We start from the raw sequence: 20,395 nt of genomic DNA on the forward strand, positions 1-20,395 counted from the left end.
TATGAAGGTCAGCATTAAAAAGACAAAGACAATGAAAATAGGTAGAATTGTTGAAAATGTCAACTGTGTTGTGAGCGTGTAACCTGTGGAACAAGTAAATCATTTCAGCTACTTATGCACGATTTTTAGTGAAGATGGTAAATTAAATATGGAAATAGAAAACTAATCAACAAATCTGGTATGGTAGGAAGTCAATTGAATAAATTCATATGGAATAAGAGAAATTTTTGGAACACTAAATTAGCTGTATACAAGACAGTGTTCAAACCAATTTTAACTAATGGATCTGAGAGCTTGGTCAGAAGTAAAACACTTGACCAAAGACTAGAGACCACAGATATGAGACTCCTGAGAAAGATTAGAGGCATGAACAGATGGCATCAATGGCAATATCATATTAAAAATGAGGATATTAGGAAAGGACTTGACATTGTCAGTATCCAGGAGTGCGTTACCGAGCTAATCTCAGATGGTATGGTCACTTAAACAGAATGAGCGAGAAAAGATTAGCAAAACAAGTATTCTCTGCCAGGTTGGCAGGAAAACAACCCAGAGGAAGACCAAGATATAGGTGGATTGATACGGTACAAAGTATCTTAGACGATAGAAATATAAGATCTGATAATGATAATATTGGAGTCTTGACAAGTAATAGACTGATTTGGAGGAAAATTGTAGATAGGAAGTTAGAAATGATGTAAATTTTTCATGTAGTACTATCATATCCTGTACACCTCTTGAGGGTAAATGTCAGGAATTTGATGATGATGATAGTTTTCATCTTGTTTATCAGGGCCTTCAAGCCCCAGCCATATTCAGATACTATAGAAATATCAACATAAAATCTAAATAAGAAATAAAAATCATCAGAAGGTTGAACAAATATACTACTTGTCTTATTTCTGCATTCAACAGGAGAACATCTACTTTGAAAAATGTCGTACATCCTCATCCAGAAGGGTTTGGAAGAGTTGGCATGATCTCCAAAATCTGTAAAGAAACTCCACTTTGATATTCTTATTGAAGTAGCAGTAGGACACAGTTCGAAAAATTACTTAGTACAACATCTGCTGTGAGAATACCAGTTATGGTTAACCCCCTCTTGCCATGCATGCACATGCAAAACTAAACTTTTCTAGCAGTATAATATCAGAGTGGGACCTCATTGATGTTCCCAGTTAGAATGCACTGAATTTGAAGGTGATGATATATAAGACCAACACCAAGGGGTGATATCCATAAGAACAATACTCATCTGTATGGAAGGGCATCTAGTTCCCACCATGAACATCATCCATACTTCAACACACTAACACTACCAATCTGTTAAAGCGGATTATCTCAGATGCTCAGTAAGGCTCTATCCTGAACTATTTGTGCTTATTTAAATGTCAGAAATATGATCATACTCAAACTGCTTGTAGTGGCTGTGCCTGATGTGGCAGTAAATGCCATGAGAACTAAGAGCAAAACACTGAAATGCTCTGTGAGTTACCCAGCTTACTCCCAAGATGCCAACAGAAGAATAGGAGATCTAAAAAATAAAATCAGAACAATTCATTCACTTATCAGGAGGCAGAGAGGCAGTATACTACAAAAGTAGTAACAACATCTGATATACCTTGTTATGCTGAGAAAGCAACTGTAAAGTAAACGTCAAGAGGAATGTTGACGTGTGTCAATTCCACCTCATTATCACAACATCCTTGAACAGGTTGGCCGAGTGTATATGCTCTCCAATCCAGAAGCTGTGGGTTCGATTCCTGCCAAGGGCATGGATGTATGTGATTGCCTATCAACCAGTTACCATATGTATTGCTGTGACTGGTGTCCTGGCACAGTATGACCCTTGATGTCTTTATGCTATAAAAAAAAAAATCAAATAAAAAAAAATCCCTGAAAAGTATAACTTGCTCACTATCCCTTAGAGTGAATCAAAAAGAAAAATCAATATGTCCTCACTCCTGAGGACATGGCAAGAATGATCACACTACATGAACATTCTCTTATTAAAAAAAAATAATGGAACGTGCACCACAGAGGATCAGACATGCCTCCAGAATAGATGACCCTTTAGCATATAGCATGAATATCTCTGTTCTCCCACAAGATGATAAAGCAATATATCTAGTACCCTAGATGGAGCCCAGTATGACAATGTTTTGGATATTTTTCATGACGAAGATACCCTAATGAAAACAAAAGCTTCCAACATAGGAGGCCAGATGATAGCACCAAAAAGAAATAATAAAAACATTTCTAAAATGGAATTGTCATGAATTCCAACAAAGCATTAACAACATCAGGGCTCTCTTCCAGAAGTACAAACCAATATACTTTTGCCTTGACAAGTAATAGACTGATTTGGAGGAAAAATTGTAGATAGGAAGTTAGTAATGATGTAAACAATCCAGCATTGTGGAATGTGACTATTGTAAGGACAAAATGGGGATGGGCCTGCTCACCATGGAAGATGTATAATTTCATATTCAGATTTCTGTTTGCAACTGTGCTTAGGTGGTATGGATGAAAATAAGAATATTTTCTGTATACTATTACAGAAACATAATGAGTGGAAAGAATACTTAAGTGCTGGAAGTTTATTTTGCACCTGGTTAGACTATAATAAATTTAGTTTAATCCTTTATCCAAGTATAAACAAACAAAGTTTGCACCTGAAAATATCTTCAGGAGTGAGGTAAGGTGATGCAACACCCGGCAATTCCAAGCAAAGGTGGACCAAGCTCTCATCGCTCCTTGTCTCAGTATCTCCCGTAATGCTAAGCACATCTCCTTGCAGACATGTATACTGCTATGCATTAAGGGAAGGGCCACTACCCAGACCGGTTTCGACCTTTATTGAGGTCTTGTCATCAAATCAGTCCTGAAGATATTTTCAGGCACAAACTTTGTTTGTTTACACTTGGATAAAGGATTAAACTAAATTTATTATAGTCTAACCAAGTGCAAAATAAACTTCCAACATCTTTCTCAAAATCCAGAGGAATTCAATAATAAGGTGGTACACCTGTTGGCAACCAACTTGTATAGGTAAATATGATCTCTCCTATTGCTTCTGCCTCAGTATCTCCACGTTTGGATCTGCCTCCCACTGATGAGACCTCAATAAAGGTCAAAACCAGTCTGGGTAGTGGCCCTTCCCTTAATGCATGGCAATTGATCCAATTGGTGTCGAGGCTAGCTGGTGAACGGACGTGCTATCGGAGAGCTCCTGAGAGATTTGTGTTTTTTGTTGATTTATTGATGTTTTGGATTCAATTTAATGGACTTAAGTGTGTAATTTTGGTATATTATTGGAGCTTTATTAACGTGGTTAGTGTACTAAAGTGTTTTATAACATAATCTATGTCGGGAAGTCGCCGCTAGATGAATTCGTAATGTGTAGTGTTCGTGCAAGCTCCAGATAAGATAAGTATCATTTTCAGTTATCGATACAAATTACTTAATATTGTGTAGTTTTGTTTTGTTTGCCTTGCGTATTTTAGTGCGTCTCATTTTGGTGTGTTATAACGTATAATTTGACAAAACACGTTGCAAATAAGTATGGCACCTGTGTGAAGGAAAATGGCGGCCAGTAATGAAGGTTTGCCATCGTTATCAAAGAACGGTAGCATAAAAGAAATGAGTCAGTGTACTAGCTGTGAAATGTACGCTTTGCGGAGTGCGGTCGGAGTGTGGTTAGATGATAATAAAGGATTGAATGTGTGTAGAAAATGTAGGGAGAATGAGGAATTGAAGTGTATTTCGGATCGTGAGTGTGATATTTTTGTCAACCTTCAGAATGAAGGAAATAGGGATACGACAAGAAACGGCAAGGTTGTACATGAAAATTGTGAGAGTGAATGTGGAAAGTGTGAATGATAGTATAAATGGTTTCTCAGAGAACAAAAAAGATGAGATAGATGCATTGAGTGAGATCGCGTTGTTGAATAGTGCGATAGAAAGAGCAAAACAGCAGCTAGAGTGCATGAACAAAAGTAGATTGAATGAACCAACCAATAATAAAAGGTATGACAGGAAAAATAGACGTATGAATGTGAACATGAACAAAATGAAGGATAGAGTGCTGTATGGAGACTCGTTAGTACGAGGTGTGTTAGTAGAGGATTTGACAAAATCGTACCAACCTGGTGCGACCATAAAGGACGTAACTGAGTCTATTAGAGAGCAAAAGGAAAGGGTGAAAGAAATGATTGTTGTGGCAGGTACGAATGATTTGAAAGGAGATAAAATGGAAATGATAGAAGACCTGAATGAATTGTTTGAGGTAGCAAAAGAAAAGAGTGAGAGAGTTAGAATGATTAGTCTTTTGCCACGGTATGACAGTGAAATGTTTAAAAGGAGGGCTATAATTGCGAATGACTTTATGCGTGGGTTATGTATGACGAGTGGTGTGGAATTTGTGGATGTGTGGAGTGAGTTTGATGGGCGAAAGGATCTATATAAGATGGATGGCTTGCATTTGAATGGTTACGGTGTAAGAAGACTTGAGAAAGTGTTGCTGAATGTAGTGGGTGTGCAAATTCAGGGAAACTAGATTTGTTAAGGGGGGGAGTAGAGATACAGTCCTTATGGAGGCAGTTGAATGTAAGAATGAATATAATATGCCAGAGCAAATAAGGACAACAAATCTGAGTGGGATAGTTAATATAAGGCATCAAGGTAGGGTTGGGGCTAATGGGGGTCTTAAATTCATGTACACTAATACTAGGAGTATTAGGAACAAGAAGGAAGAGTTTTTGGCCATGGTTGGCACTTCCAGACCACAGGTTATAGGTATTAGTGAAACATGGCTGACTGTAGATGATATAACTAGTGGGATTGAATGTGATGGGTATAGTGTGTTCAGGAATGACAGAGAGAATAAAATGGGGGGAGGAGTATTGTTGATGATAGCTGATGAGCTCCAGCCAAGGAGAATAGAAGTTGAATTGCAGGATAGAGAAAAGAGCACATTTGAGGCCATTTGGTGTGAGATTGTGGCTAGCAGAACTAAATATACAATTGGGTGCTGCTATAGACCAGGTGATGGAAAAGATGGTGGTGACAGTATGCACAAGCAAATAGAAGAAATGGGTGGAAGGAGGGTGATTATTATGGGAGATTTCAACTATGGTCGCATTGATTGGAGTGAGGAGAGGACACACGGGAGGAAGGAACTGGATTTTATGTGGTTATTAAGGGATAACTATCTGCGACAGCAGATAGTTATCCCTTAATAAGAGAGTGCTTAATCAGAGAGTGCTTGACCTAGTAATTACATCTGAGGATTTGGCTGTAACAAATATGACCACGTTGCCACCAGTTGGTGAGAGTGATCATAGGGTCTTGACTTGGGAGGTAGCTAAAGGTGTGGAATTTAAAATTAAGACAGGGTACATGTGAAATTATCGGGCTGGTAAGTATGACAAGCTTAGGAGTTTGATTGGTTCAGTGCCATGGCAGGTACAACTGCAAGAGCTAGAAGTTGATAGTGCATGGGAGGCAGTTAAGAAGTGTTTGCATGAAGCAATGGCTGACTGTATACCTAGAGTCCGAATAATAAATCAAGTAGGGGTTAAATGGATGAATAACACCATTAAGCTTGAGCTGCAAAAAAAGAAACAACTATGGAGGGAATTTAAGGAGAAAGGTGACCGGCAGGCACATGAACGGTATAAAGCGCAGGCCAGAAGGGTGACGAGTGTGGTAAGAAAAGCAAAAAAGGATTACGAAAGAGCATTGGCCATGCAGGCTAAAGAGAATCCTAAACAGTTTTTTAGATATGTAGCAAGTAAAAGGAAAAATGTACATGGCAGAATGATTTTAAAGAATGCCGATGGTAGGGAGGTAACTGAATCAGTTGAGATAGCTGAGTTACTGAGTGAGCACTTTGCAAGAATATATCATCCAGGTGGTGACATTGCAGAAACGAATAAACCAGTAGATTATACGGGAATTGTGGTGAATGAAGTGGAGGTGAGTAGTCTATTGCATAACCTCAATGTCAATACATCTGTGGGATTGGATGGTATACCAGCTCGTGTAGTACGAGAAGCAGCTAAAGAATTGTCAGTACCCTTGACCATTTTGTTTAATTCGAGTCTCGGGTCTGGGTTAGTCCTGAGCGGGTGAAAGGAGGGGAAAATAGTTCCACTGCATAAAGGTGGTTCCAAGACCGCTGTTGTAAATTACAGACTGATTAGCATATCAGGAATCATTGTCAAGGTCTTAGAGAAATTAGTCAAGAAAAGAATACAGGATTGGATAGATGAAAATGTGATATTGTATGGGGGACAACATGGTTTTGTGAAGGGTAGATCATGCCTCAGTAACTTGCTCACGTTTTATAACACAGTGACGGCTGAACTGGATAGGGGTAATGGGTTTACAGTGATACTACTGGACCTTGCCAAGGCCTTTGATAGGATACCACATGGAACCCTAATCAGTAAACTGGAGCAGATGGGTATGGATATAGGGTTGGTGAGATGGATAAGAGGGTGGTTGAAGGAGAGATATCAAAGAGTGGTTTATTCAGGAGTGGAGTCTAAAAGACATCTTGTGACTAGTGGAGTGCCACAGGGCTCTGTTCTTGGACCACTGCTTTTCAATTTGTTCATCAATGATATTGGAAAGGATCTGAGAGGAAGTGTTCACTTGTTTGCTGATGATGCAAAGTTGGGTAGAGCAATTGTGAGTGCACAGGATGTCAAAATTTTACAGGATGATTTGGATAGTTTGGAGGACTGGGCTAGGAAAAATGGATGTCAATTTAATGTGGCAAAGTGTAAGGTTATGCACTTTGGGGTGAAAAGAATAGCAGCAGTATATCGCATTAGTGAAACTATACTCCAGGAGATTGATGAGGCCAGGGATTTGGGAGTGTTGGTGGATAGGGAGTTGAAGTTTAGGGGGCACATTGCAAAAGTAACTAAAACAGCTCACCAAATCACTTGGCTTCTGAAAAATACTTTAACATGCAGAGACGAACAAGTTGTTGTTCCTCTGTATCGAGCCTTGATAAGACCCCATCTGGACTTCTGTGCCCAGCTATGGGCACCAGGGTTTCTTCGTGATGGGGAGGAAGTGGAGAGGGTCCAGAGACGAGTGACCAAGATGATAGCAGGTCTGTGGAATGAACCTTATGAGAATAGGTTGAAGATTTGTGGGTTGCAGAAATTGGACGATAGGCGAAGGAGGAGTGATATGATTGAGACATTCAAATTACTGAAGGGTTTTTATAAGATTGATCCAGAAGATATTTTTGAAAATATGACTGGTGGTGGGAGGACTAGGGGCCATGCATGGAAGCTGGGCAAGAGCGTGGTTGACATGGGTGTTAGAGCTAGGTTCTTTACTTGGAGAGTGGTAAATGAGTGTAATAAGCTTCCAGAGTCTGTTGTGGGTGCTACGACCGTGAATGAGTTCAAGGCAAGGTATGATAGATACTGTGTGAATGTTGAATAGTTGTTCTTGACATGATGTTAGGGCCTCCCTCGATGAGTCTGTCGACTCCTTGGAGTTTCCCGGAACAATAATAATAACAATAATAATATACATGTCTGCAAGGAGATGTGCTTAGCATTATGAGAGATACTGAGACAAGGAGTAATGAGAGCTTGGTCCACCTCTGCTCCGAGGTTCCTGGTGTTGCACCACCTTACCTCAGTCCTGAAGATATTTTCAAGGGCAAACTTTGTTTGCTTACACTTGGATAAAGGATTAAACTAAATTTATTATAGTCTATCCAAGTGCAAAATAAATTTCCATATAGCTTCTTTATCTTCTGCAATTAAATTTATTATAATATTTAAGTGGACCACTTGATGTATTTGAAAAAAAATTGAAAGGAATTTTCAGGTTGTATTGATGTGTCTTAATCACTTGGAATGAATAAGAAAAATCCACATAGGAGCATAAGTCCTTGCAGCTGTGTGTATGTGTGTCAAGGACATTGTGAATAATATACCTATAGATAGTACTCATTTTCACCTGAGGTTTAAACAGAGTGTGTGTGGGGGAGAAAAATTCAATGGATGATAAATTTTTCAAAGTTATATTAAATCTTTAATCTATGACCTTTTCTATTGGTATATGAAATCGACCTCTTTTTTTAAGCTTTAAGGGCAAAACAACTTTGAATTTTTAAATCTCATTTTTAAATAAAGCAAAACATCATTTGACATTCATTTTCTTTTAATAAATTTAGCTTAATCCTTTATCCAAGTGTGAGCAAACAAAGTTTGCACCTGAAAGTATCCTCACAGACTGGGATAAGGTGCTACAACACTGGGCAACTCATTGCAAAGGTGGAGGAAGCTAACATCACTCCTATCTCAGTATCTCCCATAATGCAAAACACATCTCCTGGCAGATATGTATACTGTTATGCATTAAGGAAAGGGCCACTACCGAGACTAGTTTCGACCTTTATTGAGGTCTCTTCAGTGGGAGCCAGGCCCAAGCGGAGATACTAGGCAGAAGCATTAGCAAGGTCATCTCTACTTATAGGAGTTGCCAAACGGCGTTCCACCTTTTTAATAAATTACTCTGGATTTAGAAAAACATGTTGAAAGTTTATTTTTCACTTGGTTAGAGTATAATAAATTTAGTTTAATCCTTTATCCAAGTGTGTGCAAACAAAGTTTGCACTTGAAAGTATCTTCAGGACTGGGGTAAAGTGGTACAACACCGGGCAACTCCTTGCAAAGGTGGAGCAAGCTACCAACAATCCTATCTCAGTATCTCCCATAATGCAAAACACATCTCCTTGTGGATATGTATAATGTTATGCATTTAGGGAAGGGCCACTACCCAGACTAGTTTCAACCTCTATTGAGGTCTCTTCTTCTCTTTACACCTCCTATAGGAGCTGCCAAATGGTGTGCCACCTTGGTATCTCCACTTGGGCCTGGCTCCCACTGAAGAGACCTCAATAAAGGTCGAAACTAGTCTGGGTAGTGGCCCTTCCCTTAATGCATAACATTATACATATCCGCAAGGAGATGTGTTTTGCTTTATGGGAGATACTGAGAAAGGAGTGTTGGTAGCTTGCTCCACCTTTGCAAGGAGTTGCCCGGTGTTGTACCACTTTACCCCAGTCCTGAAGATACTTTTAGGCGCAAACTTTGTTTGCTCACACTTGGATAAAGGATTAAACTAAATTTATTATAGTCTAACCAAGTGAAAAATAAACTTTCAGCATTCATTTTCTTAGCATGTTCTAAGTTAACAGTTATTATTGAAATGAAGTTAGGAGAAACTGATGGTGAATTAATCGACATTGCATATTAATATAAATACACCTCAGCATAATGTAACCCAGACAGTGCTGTTTTTTATACCCAAGGTAAAATACTTTCTACCCACATATATATATATGAATCCTACCTGTAAGTTTCTAAACTTACATGTTTAGAAACTTGCAGGTACTTAGATGCTATAGAAGCCCAAAGAAGCTATTTTTTTTGTCTCCTTTAAACAGGGTCGTGGCCTCAACAAAAATTATGTGCCACCTGCTATATTAATAACAAGCATTCGTTTCCCATGATATTTTGAGCACACTGCTTAACAGAAGCTAACCACTTTTTGCAAATGCAGTCATTTCACATATTAATAAATATTATCTAGGTTTTTTTAAATACAGGATGATCATAATTAGACTTTCCCTATTGAGAGCCTATTGTAGCTCAATCTAATGTCCAGAATGTCACCAAATTTGGTAGGGAGACTAATCAAGACATGGAAAAAAGGATTCTGCAGGAAAAAATATTTTTTAATTTTCAAAAAGTTGTCCATAAGAGGAATATGGCATTATTGTAGCCCAGGGAGCCGAAAATATGCATAGAACTAAGACAGCTGTTTCACTGCCATTGTATTTTTTCATACAAGATCAGCCACATACAACAGCTTCTACATGATGATTTTAATAAGTTACTAACATTTGCTCTGACGTTTCTAACCAGATTGGAAGTTAGTGACGTTTGGCCTGGGAAAATTTGTGGGGATGATTAGGTGTATTTTTATCTGAATGGAACTGTAAACACCCAGAATTGTTTACTGTTTGGTGTGGTTTCACAGCATATTTTATAAGACTATTCTATTTTAAGGATATCACTCCCAGGACAAGTGACTGGTGCACCATCTTGCATGGAAATATCGCAGTATGCTGAATGGTTTCCACAACTTCAGCAATGACTATGTCTGGACAAGACCATTTTTATGCGAGATAGACCACCTTCCCCCACCTTTGGAGATTGATTGGTTCAGTTCCATGGCATGTACAACTGCAAGGGCTAGAAGTTGATAGTTAATGGGAGGCAGTTAAGAAGTGTTTGCATGAAGCAGTGGCTGACTGTATACCTAGAATCCGAATAATAAATCAAGTAGGGGTTAAATGGATGAATAACACCATTAAGCTTGAGCTGCAAAAAAAAAAGAAACAACTATGGAGGGAATTTAAGGAGAAAGGTGACCGACAGGCACGTGAATGGTATAAAGCGCAGGCCAGAAGGGTAACGAGTGTAGGAAGAAAAGCAAAAAAGGATTACGAAAGAGCATTGGCCATGCAGGCTAAAGCGAATCCTAAACAGTTTTTTTGATATGTTGCAAGTAAAAGAAAAAATGAATATGGCAGAATGATTTTAAAGAATGCCGATGGTAGGGAGGTAACCGAATCAGTTGATATAGTTGAATTACTGAATGAGCACTTTTCAAGAATATATCTTCCAGGTGGTGACATTGCAGAAATGAATGAACCAATAGATTATATGGGAATTGTGTCATGTCATACATGAAGCGGCTAAAGAATTGTCAGTACCCTTGACCATTTTTGTTTAATTTTTTCTCGGGTCTGGGTTAGTCCCGAGGGGGTGGAAAGAGGGGAAAATAGTTCCACTGCATAAAGGACGTTCCAAGACTGCTGTTGTAAATTACCAACTGATTAGCATATCAGGAATCATTGTGAAGGTCTTGGGGAAATTAGTCAAGAGAAGAATACAGGATTGGATAGATGAAAATGGGATACTGTATGGGGGGACAACATGGTTTTGTGAAGGGTAGATCATGCCTCAGTAACTTGCTCACATTTTATAACACAGTGACGGCTGAATTGGATAAGAGTAATGGGTTTACAGTGATTCTACTGGATCTTCCCAAGGCCTTTGACAGGATACCACATGGAACTCTAATCAGTAAACTGGAGCAGATGTGGATGGATATAGGGTTGGTGAGATGGATATGAGGGTGGTTGATGGAGAGATACCAGAGAGTGGTTTATTCAGGAGTGGAGTCCAAAAGACGGCTTGTGACTAGTGGTGTGCTGCAGGGTTCTGTTCTTGGACCACTACTTTTCAATTTGTTCATTAACGATATAGGAAAGGATCTGAGAGGAAGTGTTCACTTGTTTACTGGTGATGCAAAGTTGGGTAGAGCAATTGTGAGTGCACAGGATATCAAAATTTTGCAGGATGATTTGGATAGTTTGGAGGACTAGGCTAGGGAAAATGGATGCCAATTTAATGTGGCAAAGTGCAAGGTTATGCATTTTGGAGTGAAAAGATTAGCAGCAGTATATGACATTGGTGGAACTGTATTCTAGGAGATTGATGAGGCCAGGGATTTGGGAGTGTTGGTGGATAGGGAGTTAAAGTTTAGGGGGCACATTGCAAAAGTGTCTAAATCAGCTCATCAAATCACTTGGTTTCTGAAAAATACATTAACAAGCAGAGACAAACAAATTATTGTTCCTCTGTATCGAGCCTTGATAAGACCCTATATAAGACGTGCCCAGATATGGGTGCCAGGGTTTCTTCTTGATGGGGAAAAGGTGGAGAGGATTCAGAGACGAGTGACCAAGATGATAGCAGGTCTGTGGAATGAACCTTATGAGAACAGGTTGAAAATTTGTGGGCTGCAAAAATTGGTTGATAGGCGGAAAAGGGGTGATATGATTGAGACATTCAAATTACTGAAGGGTTTCTATGGGATTAATCCAGAAAATATTTTTGAAAATAGGACTGGTGGTGGGAGGACTAGGGGCCACACATGGAAGCTGGGCAAGAATGTGGTTAGCAGGGGTGTTAGAGATAGGCATTTTATGTGGAGAGTGGTGAATGAGTGGAATAAGTTGCCAGTGTCTGTTGTGGGTGCTATGACCGTGAGTGAGAAGGTAAGGTGTGATAGATACTGTGTGAATGTCGAATAGTTGTTCTTGACATGATGTTAGGGCCTCCCTCGATGAGTCTGTCGACTCCTTGGAGATGCCCGAAATAATAATAATAATTCATGACTGGTATACAGTAGCTTCTATGCCATCATTTCACAAGAGAAAGATCTTGTTGTTTTAAGGATACTTGCGACATAAGACTGAATGATATAATCACGTAATCACAAGAAAGATATTTATTTAACCAAATATTTCGGTCTGGAAATAGCAGACCATCGTCGGTGGTATTACATTTCTACTTCAAAATATTTCGTTTCATACTTAGTGATATAACATCACGCGGCATGTTCTAATTTCAACGATCTATTGTTAGTATTCTAGCTTGTATATATTTTTTTTAAACTGTTCTTGTAATACCACCGACGATGGTCTGCTATTTCCAGACCGAAATATTTGGTTAAATAAATATCTTTCTTGTGATCATAAGAGAAAGAGCGATTAGTCACCTCTTTCCATTTGCATGGCCACCTTGCTCCCCTGATATTACTCCATGTGATTTTTGATTGTGAGGGTTACATGAAGGTCAATGTAACACCTATCGTGGCAGTGTCTCAAACTTGGTAGCCTTAAAGGACAACGTATAACAGACTGTGATGAACATTCCTTCAGACATGTTATGTTCTGCCGTTGAGAATGCAGGATGCATTTCTGGTCCACGAAAATGGTGGCCACGTTGATCTTCTTTTGCATGGGTGAACTCAGTGTGCTCAAGTTGTGCAACAGTTTGTGACAACACTTACACTCTAGTAACTGTAATACCATAATTACTGTGCTAAATTAAATTGATGTTAAATGTTTTATTGCTGTGTTATAAGTGTAACACATAAAGGTAATCTTTCATTTCAGTTTAGTCTTTGTTATTAATTTGTAGTTTTGTTTGTGGGGAGTTACCTGAAGGTCAACACCTATTGTGGTAGTATTTCAAAGTTGGTAGCCTTAAAGGACTTTTTTTATGTTGTACAGTACATTTATATTTATTTTTTATATCACCGGGTTTTTTTTTTTTATGTTGTACAGCACCGTATTTCCCCTATTGGTGACTTTTGAAACTTAATTTTTTGGAGAATTTTCTTCCCATGTCTTGATTAGTCTCCCTACCAAATTTGGTGACATTTTGGTTGTTAAATCGAGCTACATAAGGCTCTGAATAAGGTAAGTTTAATAATGGCAACCCTGTATATTAATATTTAGCAAATTATATAAACATTAGATAGTTTTAAAAACATAAGAATTTTTTATTACATCAATATGAGACTGTTACATTTCAGGAATTAGCATAATACCTCTTGTAATTATATAACTACCAGGTAAAAAAAAAAAAAAAAAAAAAAAACTGTCAGCAAAAGAGGATACCAAAAGATTTTCCATTTAACTTGGGAATATAGTTTTTCTTTTCTCTTGTATTTCTTTCTAGATTCGCACTCAGTGCAAAGCATTTAGAGAAGGTTTAGCAAGTGTAATAAATTTGGATTGGCTGCATATGTTTGACCCAAATGAAATGCAGATTATAATTTCTGGAGCACAGATACCTGTTGATTTAACTGACTTAAAACAGCATACAAATTATACAGGTTAGTTCATGTTTATAATTGTTTTAAGTTTACTTACATAATCTCTTGATATAATCTTATCTCTTAGATAAATAGTTATTTGGGTTATTAGTTGAACTTTGACTCAGTTAACTGATCCTTGGTTTGGAGATGAAACAATAAAAGTCTCTTTTTTAAACTATTGTGCCTCTAAGTTAGCTAGTGGGAACCTAATAATCAATAAATAATATAAAATAACAAATATGTATCTGCTAGGTAATTGAATGAGCCTGTTAGAGTGTTGAATGGGTTCAAATAATTGAGATTATTGTATATTTTTTTTGTATTGTATATCATAAACTAGTAGTTACATACTTGCCAACTTTCAAATTTGGAAAATTAACCCTTTGACATATAAATTATTTTTAAACTCTAAATTCATTTGAAATTGATGTGAACTTTGTAACGTCTGCGATACATCAAAATCAATTTTGGTGCAATAAACAAAAGTCGTCATAGATGTCTTTGTATGTTAATGGGTTAAGAAAAGTTAAGGGGAAGCGAAGGGTGCTGTCTATATATTTTAAAAGTGCTGGACTTTTTTTTTTGTGTGTGTGTGTGTGTGTGTGTGTGTGTGTGTGTGTGTGTGTGTGTGTGTGTGTGTGTGTGTGTGTGTGTGTCTTAGCATGTTTGTTTCTGGCACTTTTATGAATCACTCACTTAATAAATATAGTATATACTACTCAACCTTTCAATTTGAAATGTTTATCTATTACGACATCTGCACTATACAAGATGAAGTAAGCCTGATTATTAATATCTTTAGAGAGAGAGTGAAAAGAGTCTGTTGTTAATGAAAACTCAATTTTTTTTCTCTGATTTTCGAATGATGTTTGATGTTTTTATGTTCTTGCAAATCTTTTCACTACTTCAAAACTGAGATTCTGATTTCTTGCTGTTTTGTATAATTTGCCCTCATACACATATCTTACCAGTGGATGAAGGCTTTGCCTTGATTATGTACTAAGTGAAAATTTGAAAACTACCATATTTCTTTTGCTAGTTGCTATACAGAGTTTTAATCTTTCATAGTTATTGACTGTAGGTGTAATTAAGCTGATGTTGTTTTCAATGAATTCAGTAAATTTTTGCTAGTTTGCTTTCCTGAGATTCCCTTGGGGTGTTAGAAGTTGGTTATTCTGGGAATTATAAGTCCTAAATTAATGAAGCAGGGTCTGTGCCACTAGCTGTGGAGAAAATGAAACTACTTGATAGGCTGAAGTGAGAAAGAGTTCCTTCTGTGTTAGTGGTGGTAAAGCAGCAGTCAGGGGTTGTCTGTGATCCCCACCTTCCAGATATGAAGGTTCCAGGTTGCTTGCTGTCGCGTGGAATGGGTGGAGATTGTTTGTTAAAATCCATTCTCAGTTGCAGGCATGGGGTTTTGTCATTATTGTATCCCCATGATAGACTATGTGAGTTGAAATCCCCAAGGATGCCAGGATAGGCCTGCTGAGGAAGTGCAAGGCTTGGACAGCTGAGTAAGACTTATATACTTTGAAGATTGAGAAGTTATGCAGCTAGAGACCAACAAAAAAAAAGTCACGTGGTGAATGTCTCAGAGATGCTTTCCTGATTTGATTTTGCATAAATCACAGGCCATGTCTTTTATCAGTGAGAAGGATATAGTGAGGAATGCTAATATTTTCTTGTGAGATGTGATGAGTTTCTTGCAGAGTAACAGTATGTCTACTTTGTGCATGCTAAGGATATTATTTAGTACCGCTGATATTGATATAGTAAATCCCTCTGTGTTCATCTGGAGGATAGCATGTGTCTGAGGAGGCATCTGAAGATCAATCACAGTGACTGTCCACCTGACTTGGTGGACAGTCTGTGATTGATCTTCAGATACCTCCTCAGGCACATGCTTATTTAATAGTGGCATAGGATGCCATATCACATTGTCATTTTTGGGTTTTGAGGCACTTTCTAAGTGCTGCTCCACCACTCCTTATAGCAGTGCTACTGTTGGTCCAGGACTGCTTATTCATCAAGTTACCCTGCTTATTTGCCCTATCCTCTTGTGATCAGCTATGCAACGTGGAATTCACAAAAATGTAGAGCATTTATCCTACAGGAAGGGCTGTCAAAAGGATCTGGCCTTTCTCCAGCTCTATTCAACAGAGGTTGATAATATGTACTGTCTAACCACAGATGTGAGACCCTCAGCTGTCAATTCATGTTGAAGGGGAGAAAGGAATAAGATGATGTACGAATTCATTACCAACACGGAAAATGTGCTTTTTATGTAAAATTTTCCAACTGTTGTACAAGCAAAATAGTTACCACTTTAAAAACTAGAATTTTCATAAAAGAAAACTAATTTTCCAACATATAATAATAAACACTCATCCCATGAAACGCATTGATTACCCTATTATTGGAATGCATTTGCTTTCTTCTGTCATGCACAGAAGTGTTAAGGGGTCTCGCATCTGTGGTTGCACAGTGCACTGACAACATAGCAATCGTCACTCATGACAATACCTTCCAAGGCCTCAAGAGAGAGTACTGAGTAAATATCTAAGGACTATCCCACCAAATCCTAGGGACTATCTCATAATCCCAGCTAAAGTATTTCATGTTTCCACTTAAATAACAACAAAGCCCATAGAAAACTAAAACCAACTTCTGCAACAGGATTCTAATCCATGAAAGTAACTCTTGCTATCCTGGTGTCACACTTAATTGCAGCCTTACTTACCAACAACATTTTGGAAAAAAACTAAGTTGAAGGTATCTGCCAAGAAAAATGTCATAACAAACTCACAGGCACAACTTGTGGTAGTTATGGTTCAACTAATAAAACAGCAGCCCTAGTTCTAGTCTTTCAAGTGGCTTGCCAGTTTGGAGCTGAAGTCAACTTAATATGGAATAACTGTGTTTCATTCAGATAAACAACATTTTTATTTATTTTTTATTAGGTGACTTATGTATTATTCAGTCTTAATAAAAGAATTGGAATGAAATGGAGTTAATTAAATGCATATTTCTTTACAAACACCCCCATTTACACTGTTGCCTAATATTCCAGTACGAAATTTTAATTTAGCATTAGAATTAAATTCACTGTTGTTTCAGCTTTCCATTTAAATAACCAAAAGGGTCACAGAAAAATTAAAAAGGAGATTTGTATGTGCCTATGGACCCACAGAAGGTTCTACTACGGAAGAAATGGAAGAATTTTTCGAATCATTAGAAAAGGCAGCTGTCACAACAAAAGTTGAAAAAAGGAAAAGTGGAGATCTAAACATGAGAGTAAGAAATGATTACCAGACATATAGAAACGTTTTGAAAAATTTGGAGAAAAGGGCAAGGCTAATAATAATGGTAAGCAGAAATCCAGCAAGCTTACCATTGCTGGATTTCTGTTCAGGACATGAACTAGTTATTAATAACCACATTTTCCAACATAAAAATGTGCATAAATTCACATGGAGAGAAAGACAAGAAATAAGAAAAGTCTCGTTGACTTATGTTATAGTTGATAGTGATGTTTTCCCACTGGTTCAGGACACAAGAGTATACAGAGGATTTTAAATAGAAAGTGATCACTATTTAGTTTTGAACAAGATAAAATTGAGTTTCATAATGAAAAGAAGAGTGTATAAGAAAGTTTTAAAAAGAACCTTGGAGATTCATTGGCAAACCCTGAAGAAAACATTGATTGATTCAGCTAGAGAAGCATATGGTGAGGTTGTCTGTAAGGATAAAAAAAATCAGAACTCGATGGAAGTTAGAGGCAGTCAAGGAAAAGAAGAAAGCATATTGAAAGTTCCTGGCAAGTAAGTCGGCTTATGCTCTTAGAGAATACAGAGAATACGAAATATAATATAAATACGAAAGATTATTCAAGGAATCATCAGCAGCTCTAAAAAACATTCCTAACCTCAACAAATTTGGGAGCATGAAACTACCCCAAATTTGGGAGACTTACATTATGAGAACTTCATCCCAACTGCCAAGACAACCAAATTAGCCCACCAGAAGGCACCATTAGGACTTTAGGAACAATATTAGTTTCTTGCTTTCTTCCTCATTTGCTTTTGTTAGTGCCTGCGTGCACATACCATATCTTTATGTTCCTGAAGATGGCAACGTGACGTTGCCGAAATATAGAAGTTATTCATTAAAGTTACCTTTAATTAATATACTTTATATGCGTTGTTAATTCGGTAAACTAATTACCAGTTCAAATTCACATGGAGAGAAGAGGCAAGGAATAAGAAAAGTCTTATTGACTATGTTATTGTTGATAGCGATATTTTCTCCCTGGTGCAGGACACCACAGTGTACAGAGGATTTGAAATTGGAAGCGATCACTATTTAGTCTTGAGCAGGATAAAATTGAATTTCATATTGAAAAGAATGACATGTAAGAAAGTTTTAAAGCGAATAAAAGTTGAGCAGCTCTCAGATGTGAACTGTAGACTAAAATACACAAAGATTATTGAAGAAAAAATGAAAGAGTTTGAGAATAAGAACCAAATCTTGGAGATTCAGTGGCAAGCCTTGAAGAAAACCCTATTTGATTCAGCCAAAGAGGCATATGGTGAGGTTGTCTGCAAGGATAGGAAAATCAGAACTCCATGGTAGACACAGGAAGTTCAAGAGGTTGTGAAGGAAAAGAAGAAAGCATATCAAAAGTTCTTCGCAAATAAGTCAGCTTGTGCTCTTAGAGAATACAGCAGCAAATGTAAGAAAGCTACACACTGTGTAAAATTAGCTAAACAGAAGTCATAGGAAGACTTTGGTAAGAACATAGAAAATAAATATCAAGAAGTGGCAAGATATTCTGGAGGTTGTTGAAGAAGCTTAGAAATGGAGGAAAGAGGGCTGTAAAAGGAGATGATAAAGGTGACATGAAAACGGGAGAAAAAGATATCCTTGAAGTATGGAGTAATTACTTCGAAAAATTGCTAAATGAAACAAGCAATGATAGCACAGTGGTAAAAAACACTCAACAGGCATACAGTCAGGAATACATATCCATACTTGAAGCCATCAAAGGCTTGAAATTTAGAAAGGCAGCAGGAGTAGATGATATTCGACCAGAAATGCTGAAGTATGGTGGTATAAAAGTCTTACAGTGGCTGCACTGCATAGCTCAGAAGGACTGGACAGAGGGACGAATTCCCGATGATTGGAGTAGAGTTCTAATAGTGTCCATATATAAAAAGGGAAATAAAACTAAATGTGAGAATTACATAGGTATTTCCCTACTGAGTGTTCCTGGCAAGATCTATGCAAGTATACTTGAGAAACGGTTGAGAAGAATTGTGGAAGAAAAGCTTGGTGAAGAACAAGCTGGATTCACGCCAAATAGAGGCTGTCAGGATTAGATCTTCACTTTACGACAATTAGTTGAAAAGCATGGGAATATAACACAGATCTGTATTTAAGTGTTGTCGATCTGGAAAAGGCATATGACAAGATGCCAAGAGAAAAGCTATTCAAAATGCTAGGGTTGGTGTCATTGGGACATTATATCAGGCAATACTTATAATAAATTTAGTTTAATCCTTTATCCAAGTGTGAGCAAACAAAGTTTGCACCTGAAAGTATCTTCAGGGCTGGGCTAAGGTAGTACAACACCAGGGCAACTCCTTGCAAAGATGGAGCAAGCTACCAACACTCCTATCTTAGTATCTCCCATAATGCAAAACACATCTCCTTGCCGATATGTCTAATGTTATGCATTAAGGGAAGGGCCACTACCCAGACTAGTTTCGACCTTTATTGAGGGCTCTTCAGTGGGAGCCAGGCCCAAGTGGAGATACCAGGCAGAAGTATTAGCAAGGTCATCTCTACTTATAGGAGTTGCCAAACGGCGTTCCACCTTTTTAATAAATTACTCTGGATTTAGAAAAACATGTTGAAAGTTTATTTTTCACTTGGTTAGAGTATAATAAATTTAGTGGAGATACCAGGCAAAAGTATTAGCAAGGTCATCTCTATAGGTAGAGATGACCTTGCTCTGCCTGGTATCTCCACTTGAGCCTGGCTCCCACTGAAGAGACCTCAATAAAGGTCTAAACTAGTCTGGGTAGTGGCCCTTCCCTTAATGCATAACATTAGACATATCTGCAAGGAGATGTGTTTTGCATTATGGGAAATACTGAGATAGGAGTGTTGGTAGCTTGCTCCACCTTTGCAAGGAGTTGCACCACCTTAGCCCAGTCCTGAAGATACTTTCAGGTGCAAACTTTGTTTGCTCACACTTGGATAAAGGATTAAACTAAATTTATTATACTCTAACCAAGTGAAAAATAAACTTTCAACAGGCAATACTTAGTCTTTATTTGAGTTGTAAGTCAGCATTTAGAATTAAACGAAGTACAGGAAGATGGTTTAATGTTAAATCTGGTGTCAGGCAAGAATATACATTACCTCCTCTGTTATTCATTATCTATATGGATCACATTATGAAGGAAAGTGGTATTAAACCTGATATAAAAATTGGACATGTTAATCTCAGCTCTTTACTTTACACAGATGATGTTATACTCCTAAATAAATCCAGTACAAGTGTGCAAAATTCCCTGACTAAATTGAATAACTATTGTAATAGATATGG

At 37.7% G+C, this 20,395-nt stretch overlaps 1 protein-coding gene across 3 annotated transcripts in view; it reads left to right on the forward strand.

Annotated features, from left to right (window-relative positions):
• Positions 1-20,395, forward strand: part of LOC150095396 (ubiquitin-protein ligase E3C) — a 662,747-nt gene that overhangs the window by 631,721 nt on the left and 10,631 nt on the right. For all 3 annotated transcript variants that reach the window (XM_090409807.1, XM_090409808.1, XM_090409809.1), the window contains exon 23: positions 13,644-13,800. In XM_090409807.1, coding sequence (XP_090265933.1) covers positions 13,644-13,800 — 157 coding nt within the window. The remainder of the gene's footprint in view (positions 1-13,643; positions 13,801-20,395) is intronic.

Source organism: Typopeltis vanoorti, chromosome 20 (genome assembly GCF_054136105.1).
Source record: "Typopeltis vanoorti isolate ZY-2024b chromosome 20, IOZ_Tvanoo_1.0, whole genome shotgun sequence".
In the NCBI taxonomy this organism is placed as follows: domain Eukaryota; kingdom Metazoa; phylum Arthropoda; class Arachnida; order Uropygi; family Thelyphonidae; genus Typopeltis; species Typopeltis vanoorti.